We start from the raw sequence: 20324 nt of genomic DNA on the forward strand, positions 1-20324 counted from the left end.
TTGCGACATCGTCTTTAGATGTGTGCACATCGCACATGTTGCGATCAAGTTTCGCAAAATGGAATTAATCCGCTTGCTGTTTTGCGTGACCTTCAAGGCACATACGGCGACGATATATGGCGTACATATGTATTGCCTACATCTCTCAACTTTTTCTGCCTCAATCTCTTTCTGCAGAACGTGCAGAATCTACTTCCAAGTTCATAATTCAACCCACAGGAACAGTCATCTGATTTGTTTGGTGTAAACGATCACCTAGAAAATTACTATAACGTGAGTTTTATTTTTTCGACGCTGCGGGGTGTAAGATTCACCCCAGGTGACTAGTATGATGAAAGGTGTGTACTAATCCATTCACTGTGGTCTGTAAATTGTGATATACACATACATAATTATAATTAGGAAGAGGTAATCTCCTTTGTAAAAATACTAAATTAAAAAAATCAAAATAAAAACAATAAAAACAAAATAAAGAAAATTATAATTAGTACATAATTTTTTTTTCCTTCCGATTGTCAATCTTCGAGAGAAAAATTGGTAAATATATGAAAGTCTAATGTGTTTATGGATTATTATGGCTCTTGTTATTAATAGGCTAATAATAGCTTTAATATTTATTTTTATAATTGTTGCTTATTTCTGATATCTTTATCACACTTGAATTATATTCAGATATAATATTTGCAACCAGTGTATAAAAGATGAAATTTATTAAGACTTGTTGTTGTGATTATAAACTTCTTCGAAATCAATTCTCCTTCGAAATTCTTATAACATTTCTTTATTTTTTATTCATTTCGATTCTCTTGGTCAAATTATTAATGTTTTCTCGCTTAAAATAACATGTAAATTGTTACATCGAAAGTTATTACCAGTTATTACGCGTTTTCGAACGGCAAATGCTTCAATTCGGAAATAAAGCAACGAAATCGAGATGAAACCTGATACGGAATTGGCAATACGAATTGTTCCATTACTCGGTTGATCGAGTGAAAATTATTAGACCTGCCCTATCCTATCATCAGTATTCGCGTACGTCAAATCGCGCAAGTCAGGTGACGTGAATCGCTAAAGGCAATTAGTATTATTTGAATATGGAACAGATATGCCTCTCTGTGGCATCTGTGGCATATCTCAACCAGAAATCTTATCCGAATGTTTTTAATAGCCTGTTAAATTATTTGTATCAAGGTATTCTTCGACAGAAATAATAATACCCACACATTACATTGTATGCATATATAATCATATCTCAAATTTAATACAAACTTTTAATAGAACGTTCGACGATAAAAATCGAGAGCCTGTCTTTTATATTTTTAATAAAAGAAAGAAGAAAGAAAAAGAACAAGGAAACGTGTCCATCATTAATATTTGGATAAAAATAAATGCCGTAGAAACCCTTTATAAACTTTCGACTGTTTTTTCGGATAACTCCGGATGACTTAAATCACTGCGATCGTATTTTTAATGCAAAATCAATTCTACTGTCGTCATTACGGTCGCGCACGGAACGTTCCGCAATCGAGTCACCGATACCCAAGCGTGGAATTACTCTCTGCAAAGGATACATATACATCGCGCGTCTGGCCCAAGGTTTGTTAGTTCCTCTCGGGATTTACTTAAGCGTACGAACGTGCGAGAAGTGGTAACGAGCGGCACCATGGCAGACAAGGGGACGGAGGAGGGGAGGAGGGGGTGATGGGAGAGAAACGTAGAACAACGGTGTCTCGTATATATCCTATCCTCCTTCGTGCTCGTACGATATCCTTCTCTCTGCAGCGTCTACATTCTCGCCGTCAGTTAAATTGTCCCGACCGAATCGAGCCATGTTCCGTTCGAAGTCGAAGCTTGACTTCCCATAATTTTGCGATGACAGCATGGACTTCCAAGACCTCCAAAAGTTCTGATAATTGTCGATTGTGTGTGCCCGAACTCTATATATAAGTATGCCTCGCATAATGTGTAGACTACGGAATGCCATTTACGTGATCTGCATTATTGGTCAAGATATTCTACTTTTAAATCTCTTAAGAAATTGTATCAAAAATATTTTCTTTGTTATTTTGGGACATTATCCTGCTGTTTATTAATGTATCTGAATCTATTTTTAGTTACTAATACAATTGAAGAACGATGGAATTACGTTAAACTTAACACGGGAATTTCTCGTGCAATTTATGTTTATATCCATCTTCACATTTATTTTAAGCACAATGTATTTTTTAATAGAGTTATTTTTGTAAACAAACATTCGGCAGTTTAATAGACTCCCCTTTATCGTGTTTATATCATTGTATCATTCTACGAGATATTAAGATTTCAGCTTCGATTAAACTTAATTTAAAATTTTAATGTACGATTTATATGAACTAATTATTTGAATTTTTACCTATCATCATTACCGTCATTCGAGATTTGTCAAAAAATGGGAATTATTGCTTTAATAAATCTTTGTTCTTATCACATTCAAAGTTTTGAGAAAAAATGTAGCATTAATCCTTCTGTAATAAATATCATCTAGAACTACTTTGAATTAAATAAGAGATTAAAATATTCATTTAATGTAAAATTATGAGATGTAATAGGTGACATACTAACTGACATACAATAATAACTCTGTGAAAATTTGATTTTCATCCATTTCATCATTATATTTTTATCTTTATATCATATATTAATGCCTTAATATCATATATCATATATCATATATTTTGATGAAGATATAGTTTGATCAATTAAGACGACAAACAAGTCAGCTATTAGAATCTTAATCAATTTAATTAAATATTTTATCTTTACATGCAAGAATTCAACTCTAATTATAATGTTATTTACAAAATTGATTCCGACACTTATTTGAGTCAAGAGTCTAACTGTAAATAACGTAGTTCACAAAATTGATTCCGATACTTAAGTGGGTTAAAAGCAAAAAGATTCTGCTCCAGAATCTTATAATATCGAAGTTTCATACACAAACAGCAACACATACATATATATATATATATTGTATATATATATATATATATATATATATATATATATATATATATATAAACAGTAATCATGGATTATAGGATTATCATACCGATTCAATTGGTACCAATGTTAAAATATTGCATGCTGAAAAATATTGCTTTAAATGTCATATCTAAAGCAATATACATTAGAAGCCGACAAAATAAGCTAATAGGAAATAGTGAGAGAGGCAATCAGAGCCACGCGCGGTAATTATTGCGCAATCAATATATAGTCAATAAGATAAAATATATTAGTTAATACATATTCGCTGTCAATACGAATATGTATTGACTAATATATTTTATCTTATCGAGTATATATTGATTGCGCAATAATTACCGCGCGTGGCTCTGATTGCCTCTTTCACTATTTCCTATTTGATTTATTCAGGAGAGCTTATACTTAGTTTATTATTAAAACAAGCTAAATTCAGTAAATAAGAAAGTCATTAGATATCATGTATATTATCTGTCGATCTAAAAATTTCCTGACATTTTAACCTCTGTGTATATCTTTTTGCATCACTTGATTTTCCTCACTTCGATTTATTTTGGGATAGACTTTATACAACGGAAATGAAAATAACTCCCGTGCTAAAATGCTAAATTTATTATATCACAATAGATTTCAAATCTTCATATATCTGTATAGGGCTTTTATGATATACTATACACAAAAGTGAAATTAGATTGTGTTTATTGCAGGATCACGTGCGCTACGCCACTTAAGACATTTTGTTCACAATGGCTGTATGCAAGGATTGCAACTGACCTGCCCATTTATCGAGAGCATTGTAACGCGCAGCACATACCGATTTCTTATCCAATTCGAGAACCTGATTTACCTGTAAAGAATATAGAGAATTACATTATGTATAAACAGAATCGTTCGTAAATTCTAGACTGTGGTAGTCGCGTGCACCCCTGTCAGTAACCCGATCACCATACTAGCCAGCCATGCCAAAAACGAGCACACTTTCTCGCGAGCACTCGGCTGTGCTAATCGGGTTTAAAAACTGAGAACGAGTATCCCTTCACCAATTCACATTCTTACCAAGAATTAGTACATACTAATAAGAAAATCTAGCAGCAGCAATCATGACAGCAACAACTGCAGAGCTACAGTAGCACATATACGCATACAACCAATAACATGTACACACGTACGTATACATGCACCCACGCATAAACACGCGCGTTCAGTCGTCATTGTGCAGACGAATCCCACGCATCCAACATCGCTACAAGATTATAAAAATATTACCTGATCTATACGACCATGAATGGTATTGTCCAAGATGCAAGATACCAAGAGACTTTCCACTTCCGAAACGTCGATGTTCAATTCCTTACTTATAAAAGGAATATAAATTCTAGTATATGGTCTTATCAATTTAATTAGAACCTAAAACAATTATGTGCATTAATAAAATATCATGATGTAGTATGTATTTATACATCATATTTTGAGCATAAATGTGACATACAGACTTATCTTAACAAATTAAGTAAATAATGGGCTATGAGAGCCGACGCAAGATCTAATATGCAGAAAAATTATATTTAACAATTCTTAGTCAGTACATTAAAAATTTCAAACGTTTTAGCCCTAAATCGGGGCCCTCTTCAGTGATAGTAAGTCGAAAGATCGCATATATATGATGTACAAAAAATTATTATGCACGCATACAGTGGTATCGCAAAGAGCTAATGCATGCATAATAATTTTTTGTACATCATATATATGCGTTCTTTCGACTTACTATCACTGAAGAGAGCCTGATTTAGGGCTGAAACGTTTGAAACTTTTAATGTATTGACTAAGAATTGTTAAATATAATTTTTCCGCATATTAGATCTTGCGTCGGCTCTCATAGCCTATTATTTACTTAATTTGTTTTTTGTTCAGAGCAAATTATAAGACAATTTAGTTAATGCTAACATTAATATAAGCTGAAGATATGAGATATACCTGTGTACGTATGTTCCGTAATAAATCCTCAATGTGTTCCCTGATAAAAGGATCATCCATAATATTGTTCCTATTTTGTTTTAGAATTAATTCAAATTGATTAATATCATTATTCTGATAACTGACAACTAAGTTCGTCATTGCTAGAATTTCAGGATCGTTCTTGTATGGTTTTGCCTCTTGTGAATCAAAAGGATTAATACCAGACTTCATTAACCTAATAACATAATCATATAAATATATATATTTAATTGTATAAATATAATCTAAATAATCACAATAATAGAGAATACATAATCACACTTACATATTGGCCAAAACTAAGTACTTTAAACATGTTGTACGTCTCGGTGAACCAGACTCGTCATAGTTTTTAAAGGCTTCGAAAAAGTCGGTGTGAGCTCTTTCAAATTCACCTTCTCTTAAATGCATCTTACCCCCACATTCTGAAAAAAGCATTTTGTTACTCTTTGCATCTCTAAGCAATATACATACATCGCAAAATTGTCGGGATAACGGTCGTAAAACGTTATAAATTGTTGTATGCTTCTGGAAAACATTCATGTTATTACCTCTAATAACACCCATAATTAGTGGATGGGGAATAGCACTTTTAATATGTAGGCTCTGTTCATAAAGTGTTTTCAATTTCTTATTATTTTTTTGTGCTGTATACATCTGTATCTCTAAGGCATAAATTTCTAATAACTGCGTTCCTTTTTTCAGATCATCTTCTCCATCATCAGTCTGAAAAAATATATATGTAAACTAAGTTTAATCTATATATAAATATGTGCACGTGTGTTCAATCACATGTTACTTATATGATAATAAGTTAAACACATGTATAAATCATATATATTCACTCACATAATACTTATGTACATATACACACACCTGACAACTTTGATGAAGCTGTTTTAGTATTTTCGCCAATTTATTAAAATCTGAACGATCGTAATACAGTTTTCCCAATTTTGTATTTGTTTTAAACCATAACCTATCATTCTTTGCATCTTTTAATGCGTCTAATGTGGTTTCATAGAAGTCTTGCAATAACTCCATCTTAAAAAACATATTCGTTACTTTTTTAAATGCAGAAGAAATTTAAAGTAAGTAAAAAAAGATTAATCAAGAATAAAACGATTTATCGAGATACTAAATACAATAACATGCTTATTCGCTGAATGTACTTACATTCTTTGATGTACTAATATAGTCCAATATGGAATTTATTGACTTTTCCGAGTGATTTCTAGTAACTGCACTTTTAATGTACGTTAACAATTGTTTATACCTCGACATCATCTCTTTATAATTGGACTGAAAAGGAGACGTTGCGTTTAACATTTATGGTACAATCAGAGAGCTACAAGTATGTCTAACACATTTTTTCCTCAGGTACCAGTTTAAAATTAATTTTGATCATTTGTTTGAGAGCCTTGAAGCCCCATTCTCCCTTCTCGCCGCCTTCCAGATCCAGTACTTTCTGAAAACTTTGTAAAGCAGCTTTCGGGTCATCCTCCTTGAGAGCTTTACTATTATAATATTGATTTTCTAAATCGACGTCTGGCTCAGAATTGGAATCCTCAGAATACTCCTGGAACAAATTAGGCGATTAGGGATGCTGGGCCGAGGACGTCTAAGGGTGCATTCCGTTTCATACAGCATGATGCGTATAACGCATTATTTATCCTTGTTATTCGCTAAACGTTAAACGAGGATAAATGACGCTGTACTATTATAATACTGATATTTGACATCTGGCTCAGAGTTGGAGTCTTCAGAATACTGTTAAAACAAATTAAGCGTTTAGAGATGCTGGTCCAGTCAAGGACGTCTAAAGGTGCATTCTAGTTCACGCACCATGCGCCTAATGTATCATTTGTCCTTGTTGTTCACCGAATGTTAATCAAGGATAAAGGTTGCACCATGCGTGAAACGGAACGTACCCGGACAATAGAGCGTGCTTAATTTAACACCGCCGAAGATGGTTCCTAAACATAACCTATAACCAAACGAAAAATCGGAAACGTTTTGCGCACGATACAATGGAAGATTTGTCGAACCCGTTTTGACGGGCCCGTTCGTCGAGAAGGATCGTTCGAGGTATCCCTCGGACTATTTTTGTATACCGGACGCGAGTGCTCCAGAAATTCTAACCTCACCCGCGAGCCGGAACGTTCCGCGAAAACGATGGCCGTGCGATCCTCCGGGGGGAAACTTACCAATCCGTAATCCTCCTCTTCCTCGCACATAAAATCCTCCTCATCCGACATTTCGCGAGTTTCTCTCCGGCCCACGTTAGCACAGATTTTACGCGGTCCCCCGCTGACAATGACGGTTGACGGTTATGTCGAGTATGTATGTACAGGCGAAGCGTACCTATTTTGAAACCCGCCTCTTTGCGCTAGCGCGAGCGTTCAGCGTGAACGCCACAAACCACCACAAACGCCACTGCCGCGCCGTTGCGCGATGCAGTGGCGTAGCCTCAGGTCTGTGAACCAGACGCCATGCGGCCATACTAGGCGCGACCGTTGAACGCAGAAACGGCGTACGGCGTAGTACTTCGAAGTCAGCGTGCGATCGATTGTTCTTGTCGGTGAGCGGCCTTGCCGCTTGTTTTCTTCGACTTTCGGAGTACCGTTACCTACGGAAATCATTCGGTCATTCTCCCGGTAAATTTCGGACAGTTGTGAAGTGCTCCGTGCTGTGGCTGTGGGTGCTGTGTGGTGTGGTGTTTTTCGGAACGCGCTTTTTCCTGCGATTGGCACTCCTGCTCCTCGTTTTGCGGGAATAATCGACTACGCGCTCAAGAATTCGCAATGTATCAAGATCAAGTGTCTGGTCGGACAGTGTCGAAATGAATGTGTCGTGTGAATCGCTCGAGGCGGAGACGTCGAGGCGAAGGTACGGTAATTTGTGATTATGTGATTTGTGAGTGATTTGCAGTTTCGTTATGCATTCGCAAGCGATAATCCTTCGTCTCGCGGTCTCGCCGTATATCTGGACTCTCGAATATAGCGTTGTGCTTTGAACGCTCTGGCGGAATTGTAAATGCGAGCTATCTCCGATTCTTTTCGAAAGGGGAAAAGAGTGACAACGTGAAATCGTATATCGAGTGATTCGAATATATTTACATTCGCGAGATTTATCGTGCTCGATCCCGTATTGTGCGTGCGATATTTAATTTTTATTGTATTTTTGATTAATTAACTGTGTGTCTTTACTAGCCGTCCACTTGATTCGCGTGGTGTCGTGCCAAGTTACTGACATCTTCAAACATTTCATCGTCGTCGTTAACTTAACGCGGTGATGAACGCGGAACGAATCGGGGCAATCGGCGTCGCGATTCTTTCAAATTTTCACGAAAAATCCGTGTTAGAAAATGTGATACTTAATATTTTGGGAAATATCTCATATACTACGTTTACGCGAGCGTTACTTCTGTAATAACTTACGATATATCACTCGTTTACGCGGAGTAAATTATCGTAAGTTACTACAAAATCCCGTTTACGCGAAGGAATTATCGTAAGTTACTACAGAAGTAACGCTCGCGTAAACGTAGTAATATTTATATAATTTAATTTGATAATGTCTGCTTTTATATTACAGAGTAAAGTACTTCCTTCCCCATAGGTACGACCTTGGCGAGGTGGGAAGGCCCAGTACCCAGTACGAGGATGTTACCCAAGCAAAACTCTCGTTCTGCTTGGATAAAAATGCAAAGACGGGGAAGCTAACGTACCCTCCGTCCGCCGATTTAATTGAACAAACGAACCGCAGCCGGTTCGGGAGTGCCGTACAAGTATTCGGACTAAAAGACTTTTGCAAAGCCTATTTGAAAAATATTACGGCGTACTTGACGGAATATTCTTCTCATGGGCTTTATAAACGGGAGTGCCGTACAGTATCGCGCGAAAGAGAATTTTATTGATAATTAGTCCGCGGGCGATTGTAATTTATTATCCGCGAGTGTTTCTCGCGAGTGTCCTGTGCGATGAGAAGAGAAGGAGGAAAGACCTGACGACCTGAGAGGAGGAGGAGGTCCGAGAGAGACATCGGGCACCGGCGGAGCAACCTTGGGGTAAGTATCACCTCTTAGCTACATAAAATTAATAATTCGTTTCCATTTATTCGAATTGTTACATTTCGATAAGTTAAAAGTAATTAAAGACAGAGAAATCATCTAAGATTATATTCTTGTAAAGATCTTTTTCGGTAAACAGATAATTGTATTGCTAAATATTTTATTGAAAGATTTTATTGAAAGATGTCGGTTAACTTTTAATCTTAGATTAACTCACTCTTCGTCTCCTTCTAACGCTCCCTTAGAAAGAGACGAAGAGTGAGTTAATCTAAGGTTAAAAGTTAACCGACACTTGTGAAACTGGGTCTTAGAGGCCAATATAATGAATTAAGAATTATCTTTTGAAATGTTGATTATTTTGAGCGCTTCTTTAATTTAAATCTTATGTTTGTATGTTACAGTATCATCGTAGCTACGTGGCTGATAACTCCGCCCGTTGCGCATCGGTCGGTGAGTGACGAATTTTTTTTTATAATGGGGTAACGAATCTGTGTGAATATTAGATTGTATATTTATGTATTATTCTCATCTAACAATGCAGATAAATGCGATTTGTCACAGATCCGTTGCCCTGAAATAGATAGACTATAAATCAGACTAGGTTAAATAATTAATCCTGGAACTCTATCATTTATCAATTTATTGTGCTTACGCGAGAATGCTCTCGCGTTAGCACATATCGAGTTCACAACAGAGCTCGTTATGTCGATGCATCATTTATTTGATGCAGCGTCTAATGTTTATCGCATAGTACACTAACCGCCAAAGTGTGTATCCTATAGGTGATTCATTGGAATTTATATTTTAGATATTGTCAAGTATCTATATTCGTTATCAATTAACTTATTGAATTAATTACATTTTTAAATTTGTTTTTAAAATAATTATTGAAAAATAGACATAGAAAGAGATAAAGAATAAAAATAAAATTTTACAAGAAATAGAATATTTTTTTAATATGAGGTTAGACGTCTCATCACTTGAGTTTTCCCTTGACGTTTATTTTTCGGGTAATAAGGTTTTAAAAATATTTCTGGATATTTTTGAGATATACAATAATAATAATAATTTTCTATAAATAAGCAATAAATAGAGATAGCTTAAATGTAATTCAAAAAATAAAAAATAATAAGAGAAATATCTGTAAATAAAGAATAGATAGGTTCAATAAAATAAAATAAATCAAACAATTACATATAAAAAAAGTTATTGTTACAACAATTTGTATTTTTTCACAAATAATTTTTTCCTTTTTTCTTTCCTCCAGGATTAAATATTACAAAAATTGATGCAAGAAAGCAAAATGTATAAACAAATTTAACATGCATGTATCACGGATGAGTGAAAAAGATTAAAAGATATTTTAGTTCACGTTTCACATATTCTTCTGAAGAATCTTATTAGATATAAATTAACAATCACATTAATGATTGTTAAAAAATTGCATATTTATTTTTATTTATATATACATATATATAACGCGCTAATTTTATCCTAATCTTTTATAGTCTATCTATCTAATAGCTTGAGTTATTTGCATCAATAAATGAAATAAAATGACATGAGAATCCAATAAATATTCTGTCGCGGGACAGAATAATTTCTTTACATAGAAATGTCTCAAAACTGATAGTTTTTATACCAATTATACTAAAATGCATAATATAATGTAAAATGAAACATATTTCATATATCGTATTAAATGTAATTTTAATAACATTTTGCAATAAAATAACGAGATGTTTATATGAATATACATGATATATGTGAAAATTTATAAAAACAAATGTCACATGCGCGAGAATACGATAAATTCATTATATTGATTATTGCTTGATACTTTTTGCGTGAATATTGCTTCGGAAATTATCGTCCCTTTTGGATCTCACGTCATTCATTCTCGCGGATTGTACTAAAATTTTTTTGTCTATGTATTAATTTATTGATCGATTGATCAGTTAATTTTTAAATTTCGGTTGTTTTATGTTTTTACATTATAGTATTTAAATTTATATATTCGCGCTCGAGATTAAACGCGACGATTTTGCTTAGAGAGAATGCGGTTTATATAAAAAAATAACAAAAAAGAGAAGTCTGAGTTAGAGAGGTTTATCGATATTTGGTATTTAAAAAATCTTTATTTGACCTTCTATTCTTTTTCTATTCGAAATTTCGTATCAATATAAAATAGAAAAGAAAATATTATCGACTTTTTTGATACTACTTATTTTCTATTTTATATTGATATACGAAATTCTAAATAAAAAAAGAATAGAAAGTCAAATAAAGATTTTTTAATCATAAATAAAAAAATTTTAAATCAACGAGATTTTATCGAAGATAGCCAGCTGTAGATAAATTTTCGTGATTATCAAGTGTAGCTCAGTGAGGCTACAAAATTAATTGAAGTGTAAGGACATTATCGATTGTTGATGAACATTTTTTGACCGTCAGTAAAACGCTTTATGCGCATAGAAGACGATAACGCAAACTTGAATATTGAACATTTAGAATAACAATACGTGTGCACATATATACATATATCTTTTTATTATAAATATTTTTTTATATTACACTCGTACTTATTCTAGTAAATGATTCTTTAGATTAAAGCGCATTCATAGATCTTTTTTAATGCACTATTTTTAAACTATATTTTTTGAAACTATTCTAAAACGTAAAATATAATAAGAGAGTTGAAAATAATCCTTTTACTTCGAAAGTCTTTTTATTCCCAAAATTTGTAACATACGTATTTTATTTATTTCTATGGTAATATCATCAGGTTTTACATCAAAACGAGAATATAAATTATTATTATTAAGATATTTATATTTGATATAACGCTAGAGATGTATGTACGAATTTCGTTGTTTTCCGTTTATGAACGGAACAATCGTTTTTTTTTATTTAAAAGGTAGAAAAACGTACGGAATACTATCAATTAGCTCTGTGATAATGATTATAAGTTACTATGATTATACTGTAAAAATTATTATTTTCTATATTATATTAATTATATTAATTTAATTGTTAATTTATCATTACACTATATACGTATTCTTAAACCATAAATAGACATATTAACACTTAACTAAAAAATGATAAATATTAACGCAATTGTGATTTAAACCAGTCAAAAAATAAATGGGTAGTTCAATCGATGGTTTTTGTTAGTCGTTTTACGGAAACGATTTCAAGCATTTGACGCATGCTCGTGACTTTATCGCCACAGTCTGTCATAGTATTTTGAATATAGTAAACAGCTGATAATAGGCACGAACACTATCTTTTGACATTGTATTTGCATATTGTATTGATTGTGTCTCGATTTTATTTTTGATACATTATGATATGCATTAAGGACGTTCTCTCGTCCTTATACTAGAGAAAATCGATTTTCTTAGGATTTTCTTGAAACTGTGAATATACGTTAATTTAGGTGTGCTTTATGCGTGGTATACATTTCAGTATCTCTTCCGGTATAAAAAATCAAGATACTGAGTCTCAAAGTTTCAACTTTTACTAATGAAAAGGTTTTCCAGGCCAAATGGTAAGAGATACAAGGTTGGCCAAGAGGACCAAAGTTGCTCCTCTCGTCGAGTTCTATAAGGAAAAAATGCCAAAACTAAAAAAAATTCAATTAAAAAAATTTTTTTATAACTTTGAGGCTCGGTATCTTTTTTTTTTATACCGGAAGAGGTACTGAAATTTATACCACGCATAAAGCACACCTAAATTAACGTATATTCACAGTTTCAAGAAAATCCTAAGAAAATCGATTTTCTCTAGTATAAGGACGAGAGAACGTCCTTAATATCAATCTCCCACTCTTCATGTCGATTTTCTCTGTCTTATATGATAATACCGCGCATATAACACGGACTTAACTGGTAACTAACATAATAAGGTCTGGATACCGAATAGCAAAGAGTACCTATATCTCCTATATCCAATGAGATTACCCGGATTTGACGGGAAAATAAGATAGGATTTGTACATGCATATTCCTCATGAATTTTTTAAGTATTCTCAGTACTGTGAATCGGGGAGTCGTTCGATCGTTATATAAACTTTTGAGGAATACTTATTTAGAACGGTGGATGTGGTTAATTCTTCTCAGAAATTCTTCATATATTTATTTTTTTGTATGTATTTCTTAAAACGAAGTTTCTATGAATTTCTATTCAGTGTTATGTGGGGTACTATAGTGAACATCAGCTGATAAAAAGCACTTATTTTGACATTGTATTTGCATAATGTATTGATATATGTGGCTCGATTATTTTTGTAACATTGTGTGATATGCATTGTCAGTCTCCCACTCTTTATATCAATTTTATGCTTATTTATAAGACAAAATTAGCTGGTCGTCAAAAATACGATCGTGCCTCGCGTCAGGTATGCACGCCGTCAGCAGAAAAGCAAACCGATTAATGGTTTTTACGGGAAACCACTATACATTAGTACTGTTCGAGCTGTCGAGGCAACTCGAGGAAACTCTCCTAGATCAACAATCCAAATTTTATCATTAATTTACACGAATTGCATATTCGAAGAAAATGTCCCACGATTCCCACGTCGAAGATTCTCAGAGATGGCTCGATCAGGTAATGGCGGGGATTATCGAGAATCTTGGATTGGACGTTGACAAAGCTCGATACGAAATCTCCAAATCTATCAACCTTATAGTGACAATCGTGTATTACGTACGCCTGCAGTTTAAGAATAAAGCAAACGATCAAAACGAGGAATTGTCTATGGTGCTAAAGAGACCCATGAAGAGCTTTATCTACATATGTCGCATCGATCAATTTGACAACGAGATTTTGTTCGAACGTACGTCCAACTGAACGAGAGGCATTTTTACGCAAGATGTTACTACGCCGAAAAACGGTCGCCCACCGATTTCGTGATCGCCATGGAGAACGTTAACGAACGAGGATATTATTCTTGCTCGTACCCGCACAACGCTCCTTTCGAGTACACGTTGGCGGCGATGCGCGAGTTAGGACGATTTCACGGTAAAGGGTACGTCATGAAGGAACTGCAGCGGGAAAAGTTTTTCGACGTCGTGGCGCGACTGCAAGAGCCTAGATACGTGAAAGGATACATGATGGAAGCTTGTTTCAATGTTACGGCGACGCGATCGCTGGAATATCTCCGCAGACAAGGTCACGATGCAGCTTTCTGCGATAGGATGGAAGCCTTCCTCACGAACGCGTTTGAAGTAATGATGAAGATAATAAAGCCGCTTGAACCTCTGGCCACGATGTGCCACGGCGACTTTCTATTGAACAACATTCTCTTCAAGGCGGATGAGGACCATGAGGATGGACGATATCGCGCGATGCTGATCGATTTCGGGCTTATTAGATATTCGATGCCCGTCGTCGATCTCTCCACGTATCTCTACAACTGTTGCTCGAATGAAGAGATACGAGAGAAATTTTTCGACATCATGCGGGCTTATCACGACGCGCTGATGGAGTATTTGCTGGACGCTGGCGTTCAAGACATTGAGAAATATTCATATAACGCTCTATTGGACGATTTTAGGAGGGGCGCTCTCTTCGGTTTTATTGTCGTATCCCATTTTTTACCGGCAATATTGGGATATCTCAAATCAGAAACGTTAGTCCAAGACATAATCAGTCTAGATTTTTTGGTAGGTGCAAAGAAGCAAAAATATGTCGGCGGAGACAAAGTATGTAAAATACTTGCTGATATATTGCTGCATCTGAGAGATCTTGGCTGCTTGAAACATATTTTATAATGTGAGATAATTCACATAAAATGCATATAAGATAAATTTATATCGATTAGTAACTATGAAGTATATATGGCGAAAGATTTTTAAGTGATCAGGTTATCAGGTAATATAGATTCGTAATTATATTAAAGGCAAAGGATTCATTTTATAAATATTGTTGTCTTTCTCTCGTTGTCATTTCTATATGAGAAATAGAGGAGAGTGGGGTAATTGTGAACACGGAGTAAACGCGAACGATTACTATTGTTGTAAATTAGAATAGTGATATTCTCCTACTTCTCGCACCCAGCGATAGTCCGATATACGCTCAGTGTGGTACGAGTACGAGAAGTCGGAAAATATCACTATTCTAACAATACAATAGTATTGTTCGCGTTTATCCCGTGTTCACAATTACCCCACTCTCCCCTACTAGTTATATTATAATACAAAGACCGAATTGCAGGTGTAATTAGGGGCGAAATATATTGAATCATGTCTTGTGCGATATATTACGGATAAAATTGTATATCATAGTTATATAAAAACTTCGATATCGCAATAATATTCAATTCAAAGGAAGCAATGCAAACGCGTATAACTAACAAAAACATGAATAATAAATGTACATATCTTGTTTTAATAATAATTAAAATTCAGATGAAAATATCTTGAAACATAGTATATAATATCCGTTTATATAAACTTGCCTTCGCCTCGATCCTTAAAGCTTTGTATAAATGGAGAAATATGTAAAAACTTGAATGATGTAAAACCTTCATAATGATAGAATAAATGATAAGTAAAAGAACGTAATATTTAATAATTTATACCAGTTTGTTGTACATTAACGATAATCCAATCTCTTGTATTAATTTCCACTCTACTAGTTTGATTTGGTCCTAACCAATTATTGGGCATAGTACGGGAAAAATCCAAATTGCTCTGGTCGGCGTAGGTCATGGGTATCCACTATTCATTATTGATACGTTTAGTTGCGCGGAAACATTTACTGCCACTTCGCCAGTTTCGTAATTTATCGTCACATTTAGCACAGGATAACGATTTTGATTTATCCACGTGTCCATCACATCTTTTATTTTAAAATCTTGTTGTTGCATATAAGGGATATAAGGGGCCATCTGTAGAGCATTTTGCATGGCGTTCCACAAATCATCAGAAGTGACCGACCCAAATAAACTAAATTTGAGAAATGTCATTGTTATTAGCTATAATACATACGTCGTATGTCTATTTTACTATTATGGAATCAACGTAACCATTATTGTACAATTTAATTAATACATAACTAGAAACTAAGAATATAACTTAAAACCAGCTTATTAGTCAAATTATAATTAAGGAACAAAATATATGGCCTCTAACGAGTAACATTGGATATTGAACGCAGTAGCATTGGTTCATATTTCTGATTACATACTATATTTTCCAACGTAAATACAAGAAACATTATATTTATGATATTTTATCCTAGTTACAGTACAAGCTTAAAAATATTAATTAGAATGAAAACGACAATGTGACAAATTGATAAAGTCGAGCGGTCTTACTGATCGGAGTGTGGCGAATTAAAGACTCGAAATTAAGTCTGGCTAGTTAGGATTAATATTCCGATATGTGATAATTATTTTGTACATTATACACACTTACTTTTTGCCTAAATATGTGATGATACTCTTCTGAAACACCTCCTCGCCTATTGCATGATATAACAAGCGCAATATTGCTCGAGCTACGATAAATCGCGTCATAAATTACTGATTATAATAATATACATAAAGTGGATTATATGCATAAAATTAAGATATAATATAAATGCATTGCGCAAAAAGAGAATTTGTTTGCTATTAACCGTCTGTTCTCTTTTTTTTGTGTTACCTGCATTAAGGTATTCTCAGACGATAATTTAATTATTATTTGGATAATCTTACCTTTGTTAAAAACTTCATTACCAAAGAGTTCATTGTACTCCAAAGTATTGTGAAGTTTCAATGTAACAGAATCCAAAGAGCCAGTGTTTAAATAGTGAGAATCGTGCATGCGTTCAGTCACGAGAAAATCCATTGTCCGCCAGTCTTCAAATGTCTGCAGAAAAAAATCCTCTGATATGACTGAATATAGAAATTTGAGGAAAAGTTTGCATTACAAAATAAACTAGTTTGTCTACCACTTCCAAAAACTTTACTGTTATAATTTTTATTATAATATATTTAGATAAAATATTAATCCTTTTAGCGTCTAATCTTTTTTGAGATGATCATATTTAGTTTAATTATTTTTAAAAATGTTAGAGATTATGGAATACGAATATGAAATCAAAGTATAAAAGTTCGAAATTTGAATATTATTATATTATTAATTGTTGAGTGTAGCGGCTGTAAAAGAAATAAAATGTTTTCAGATTCTAATGAAACCATTATAATTATATTCCTAAGATTGTTAAATGTGAATGGAATGTTAAAATATGACATTAAAAGTAGCAAATCTTTAAGGCGGCAGATGCTAAAAACAAAATATTCTCTAATTTTATTAAAAATTTGTTTTAAATTATTTGTATAATTATTTAAAAAGAAAAAACGCGTTACAATCTTCTTTATAATTCTAGATCGAAATGGATGCCATAATTATTTATTCAGTTCCATCTTGATACATCTCAAGAAAATATGAAAATATGTATATATTTTTTATAGATTTTATTTTGATCTTAGCGATTGAGATGTATTTCTCTATTTAATGAGTAACTTGCATTAGTAATATTAAATAACCTTGTTGAGGAAATACGCCTCGAAAAACGCAGCAAATTCTTCGCTTATCCACACGTGGGACCACCAAGATGGGGTGACGTAATTGGCTGAACCATTGATGTACGAGTTTATTTGCTGCTAATATAACGACGCTACTTCTCTTTCTCCGAAATGTGGGATTTGTGCTTTCATCGTAGACAACTTTTGATTCGCTGAAAGACATAACATAATTTAATACACAAAATGTAATTAAGAAAAGTCTTTCCTTATCGCTGGCATACAGTCTAATGTGTTTCCAAGTAACTACAGTATTTATATATATTTAAGTATAACTATATTCTCTTACGTGAATAACTTAGACATTTGGAATTCTTTCGTTTTGTACACGTATGATATATGTACATAAAGATATGGGGATGGAAGGAAAGGGTAACATACACATTAATTAAATACGTTAATTTGTTTAAGACAATCTAAGAATAAAAATATGCATCTTTTGAATATCCGTGAAGTATACACGTGTTTTCAATTATCAAATTTCGAATGCTAAAAGTTATTGGCCAGCTCTAATAGCTTAATATTATAATCCTTTTCTTATGTATATTACTAATCCTTCTAATTATGTATATTACTCGTAAATGATGAGTCCCCAAGTTTCCATGCCGTTGACGGGATATTTTTGTACTATAACGTGATCTATTTTTGGTGTTCCTTTGAATCTGTCGGTATACCATTCCAAGAGCGGCACGACCTTTTCGGCAATAGTACGCACGAATCTTGCTTGCGGTTGCAAAGACCATTTGCACCACACGCTGACTGCGTTTCCAACGCGAAAGAAATTAGGTACAATCACAATTTCCACGAGATAAGTGGACATTGTAGGAGTGTGATGGAAGTGTGTCCACATCATGCCATTTCCTACGTTGTACTGCTTTTGCACCAGCATATTCGACATTACTTTATATTCCTGACGATGCATGACGGAGATGCTGAAGGTAGCTTTTAACCCTGGTTTGTCCCAACATGGAAACATTCGTCTGGCGCTATTTGGCTTGAAGAACGCTGCGGCCAATCTGTAATTTAATAAAATTGTTTAAATAACGACAAATTCACCACTCATGGCGAGTAGAACATAAGAATTTAGGGATTATTAATTATTTTTTCTTATTATATTATATGTATACATATAATAATTATTTTGTTGAGAGTAGAAACAGAAATACTACATATATTGCCATGCCGTGTCATTTCAAACTGAAGTTAAACACTTTTAAACACATGCACTTCTTGCAAATATTATACTTACATACTGGAAAATGGAAATTTTAATAATTACGTAACTACATGTTTTAGATGTCTTATCGAGTTCTAGTGTTATAGATTGATAACAATGAAAGTAATAAGTAAAAGAAGGTAATAAGCAAAAGTAATAAATAAGGGCAGTGATAAATAACGTTTATGTTATAAGTATATTTTTAATATTTCCAATATTTGCTTACGTGTTGTCTTCTTTTTGGTCTGTGTACAGAATTTTCATAAAGCCATTTTTTGGAAAATCACCCTTAGGAAAATTACCAACAAACTGCATTTTTTAAATGTAAATACCGCTCCACAATACTTCGTTGAAATGTAGCGTCAATATATTCGTTTCATTGTTATAAATATGTTTCTTCGGTTTGTAGATTATAGTGCCGTTAATCAGCGTTGTCGCCGCTTTATTTATTTCTAATTCTTGCGAGTGTAAGCTTATACTTACACATCGTCAAAAATAATATCGATAATAACACTGGTTTTACCGTGAAAAGTAGTGTTGCCTTTTTTGAGATGTGGGATCAAACTGATGTTATATATAACTAGTACTGTATTGTTGGGTAAACGATGGATGATTTCTGAATCATCAGCGATACAGGAGATGGTGACTACGACCAATATATGGCCGATATGTAATAACAATTTTGAGAATACCATGTCAGTATACTTGCTTTAGGTGTCTGTAATTTTTCGTTAAAAAGAAAAATAATAATGCAATGCCGTACAAGTTAATGAAATTTAATATTAATTTTTATACGAAAACGAAAGAATAGAGAAAAGAAAGAGAGAAGAAAGATAATTCCAACTTTTATCAAGAGGACTATATTATTTCGCCTTTTAAAATTGTTATTTTTATAACGTTTTATATATTTCTATATATATCTTCAACAAGAGATAAATAAATAATTATTATTGTTTTTTAACTTACTTTGTATATTATACGTGCTGATTAAAATACAGTTCTGTGCAGCAATTAATTATGCATTGTCGTCACAAAAGTCGTTATTATCAGAGATAGATCAGCGAAAATACCGTTTTGCCATCTCGAAAGTTCACCGAATACTGGCTACAATGTCAATATCTGATGTTTTGATAGATATGTCGCGTAAATACAAGTGCCTCACGGAATAGACTCGTAATATTGTTACATATTTCTTTTTAAAAATTCGTGAGTAAAAATATCCGCAGGAAGATTGTAGATCATAAATATGTGTTTGTTTATATGTTAATATTGAGAAGTCGTTTTCGTCAGTTGCACTTCTTTGAGTCAGATAATACATGAATAATATATTTATCATTAAATTACGTAAGATCATGTCCATATATAGTAGATGTCTTTTACCAAATGTTGAATTTTTCCTTCTCGATAACATCGAGGTGCATATAGTTCCTGAGTTATAAACGATTGGAA

The 20324-nt window shown here is 33.5% G+C and overlaps 1 protein-coding gene and 1 pseudogene across 1 annotated transcript; one reads left to right on the top strand and one right to left on the bottom strand.

Moving 5' to 3' along the window:
• Positions 1-3607: 3607 nt before the first annotated feature.
• On the bottom strand, positions 3608-7417 carry Alien (COP9 signalosome complex subunit 2 alien). The gene is made up of 9 exons (XM_071770243.1): positions 7221-7417; positions 6398-6592; positions 6190-6315; positions 5890-6057; positions 5565-5739; positions 5300-5438; positions 4993-5209; positions 4285-4425; positions 3608-3865 (listed from the first exon to the last, which is right to left on the bottom strand). Exons 1-9 carry the CDS (start codon positions 7269-7271, stop codon positions 3746-3748), a joined length of 1332 nt encoding a protein of 443 aa, XP_071626344.1. The 5' UTR covers positions 7272-7417; the 3' UTR covers positions 3608-3745.
• A 5779-nt stretch (positions 7418-13196) lies between these two features.
• LOC139808426 (uncharacterized) lies at positions 13197-15601 on the top strand (annotated as a pseudogene).
• Positions 15602-20324: the final 4723 nt, after the last annotated feature.

This window comes from Temnothorax longispinosus, chromosome 2 (genome assembly GCF_030848805.1).
Source record: "Temnothorax longispinosus isolate EJ_2023e chromosome 2, Tlon_JGU_v1, whole genome shotgun sequence".
Lineage (NCBI taxonomy): Eukaryota > Metazoa > Arthropoda > Insecta > Hymenoptera > Formicidae > Temnothorax > Temnothorax longispinosus.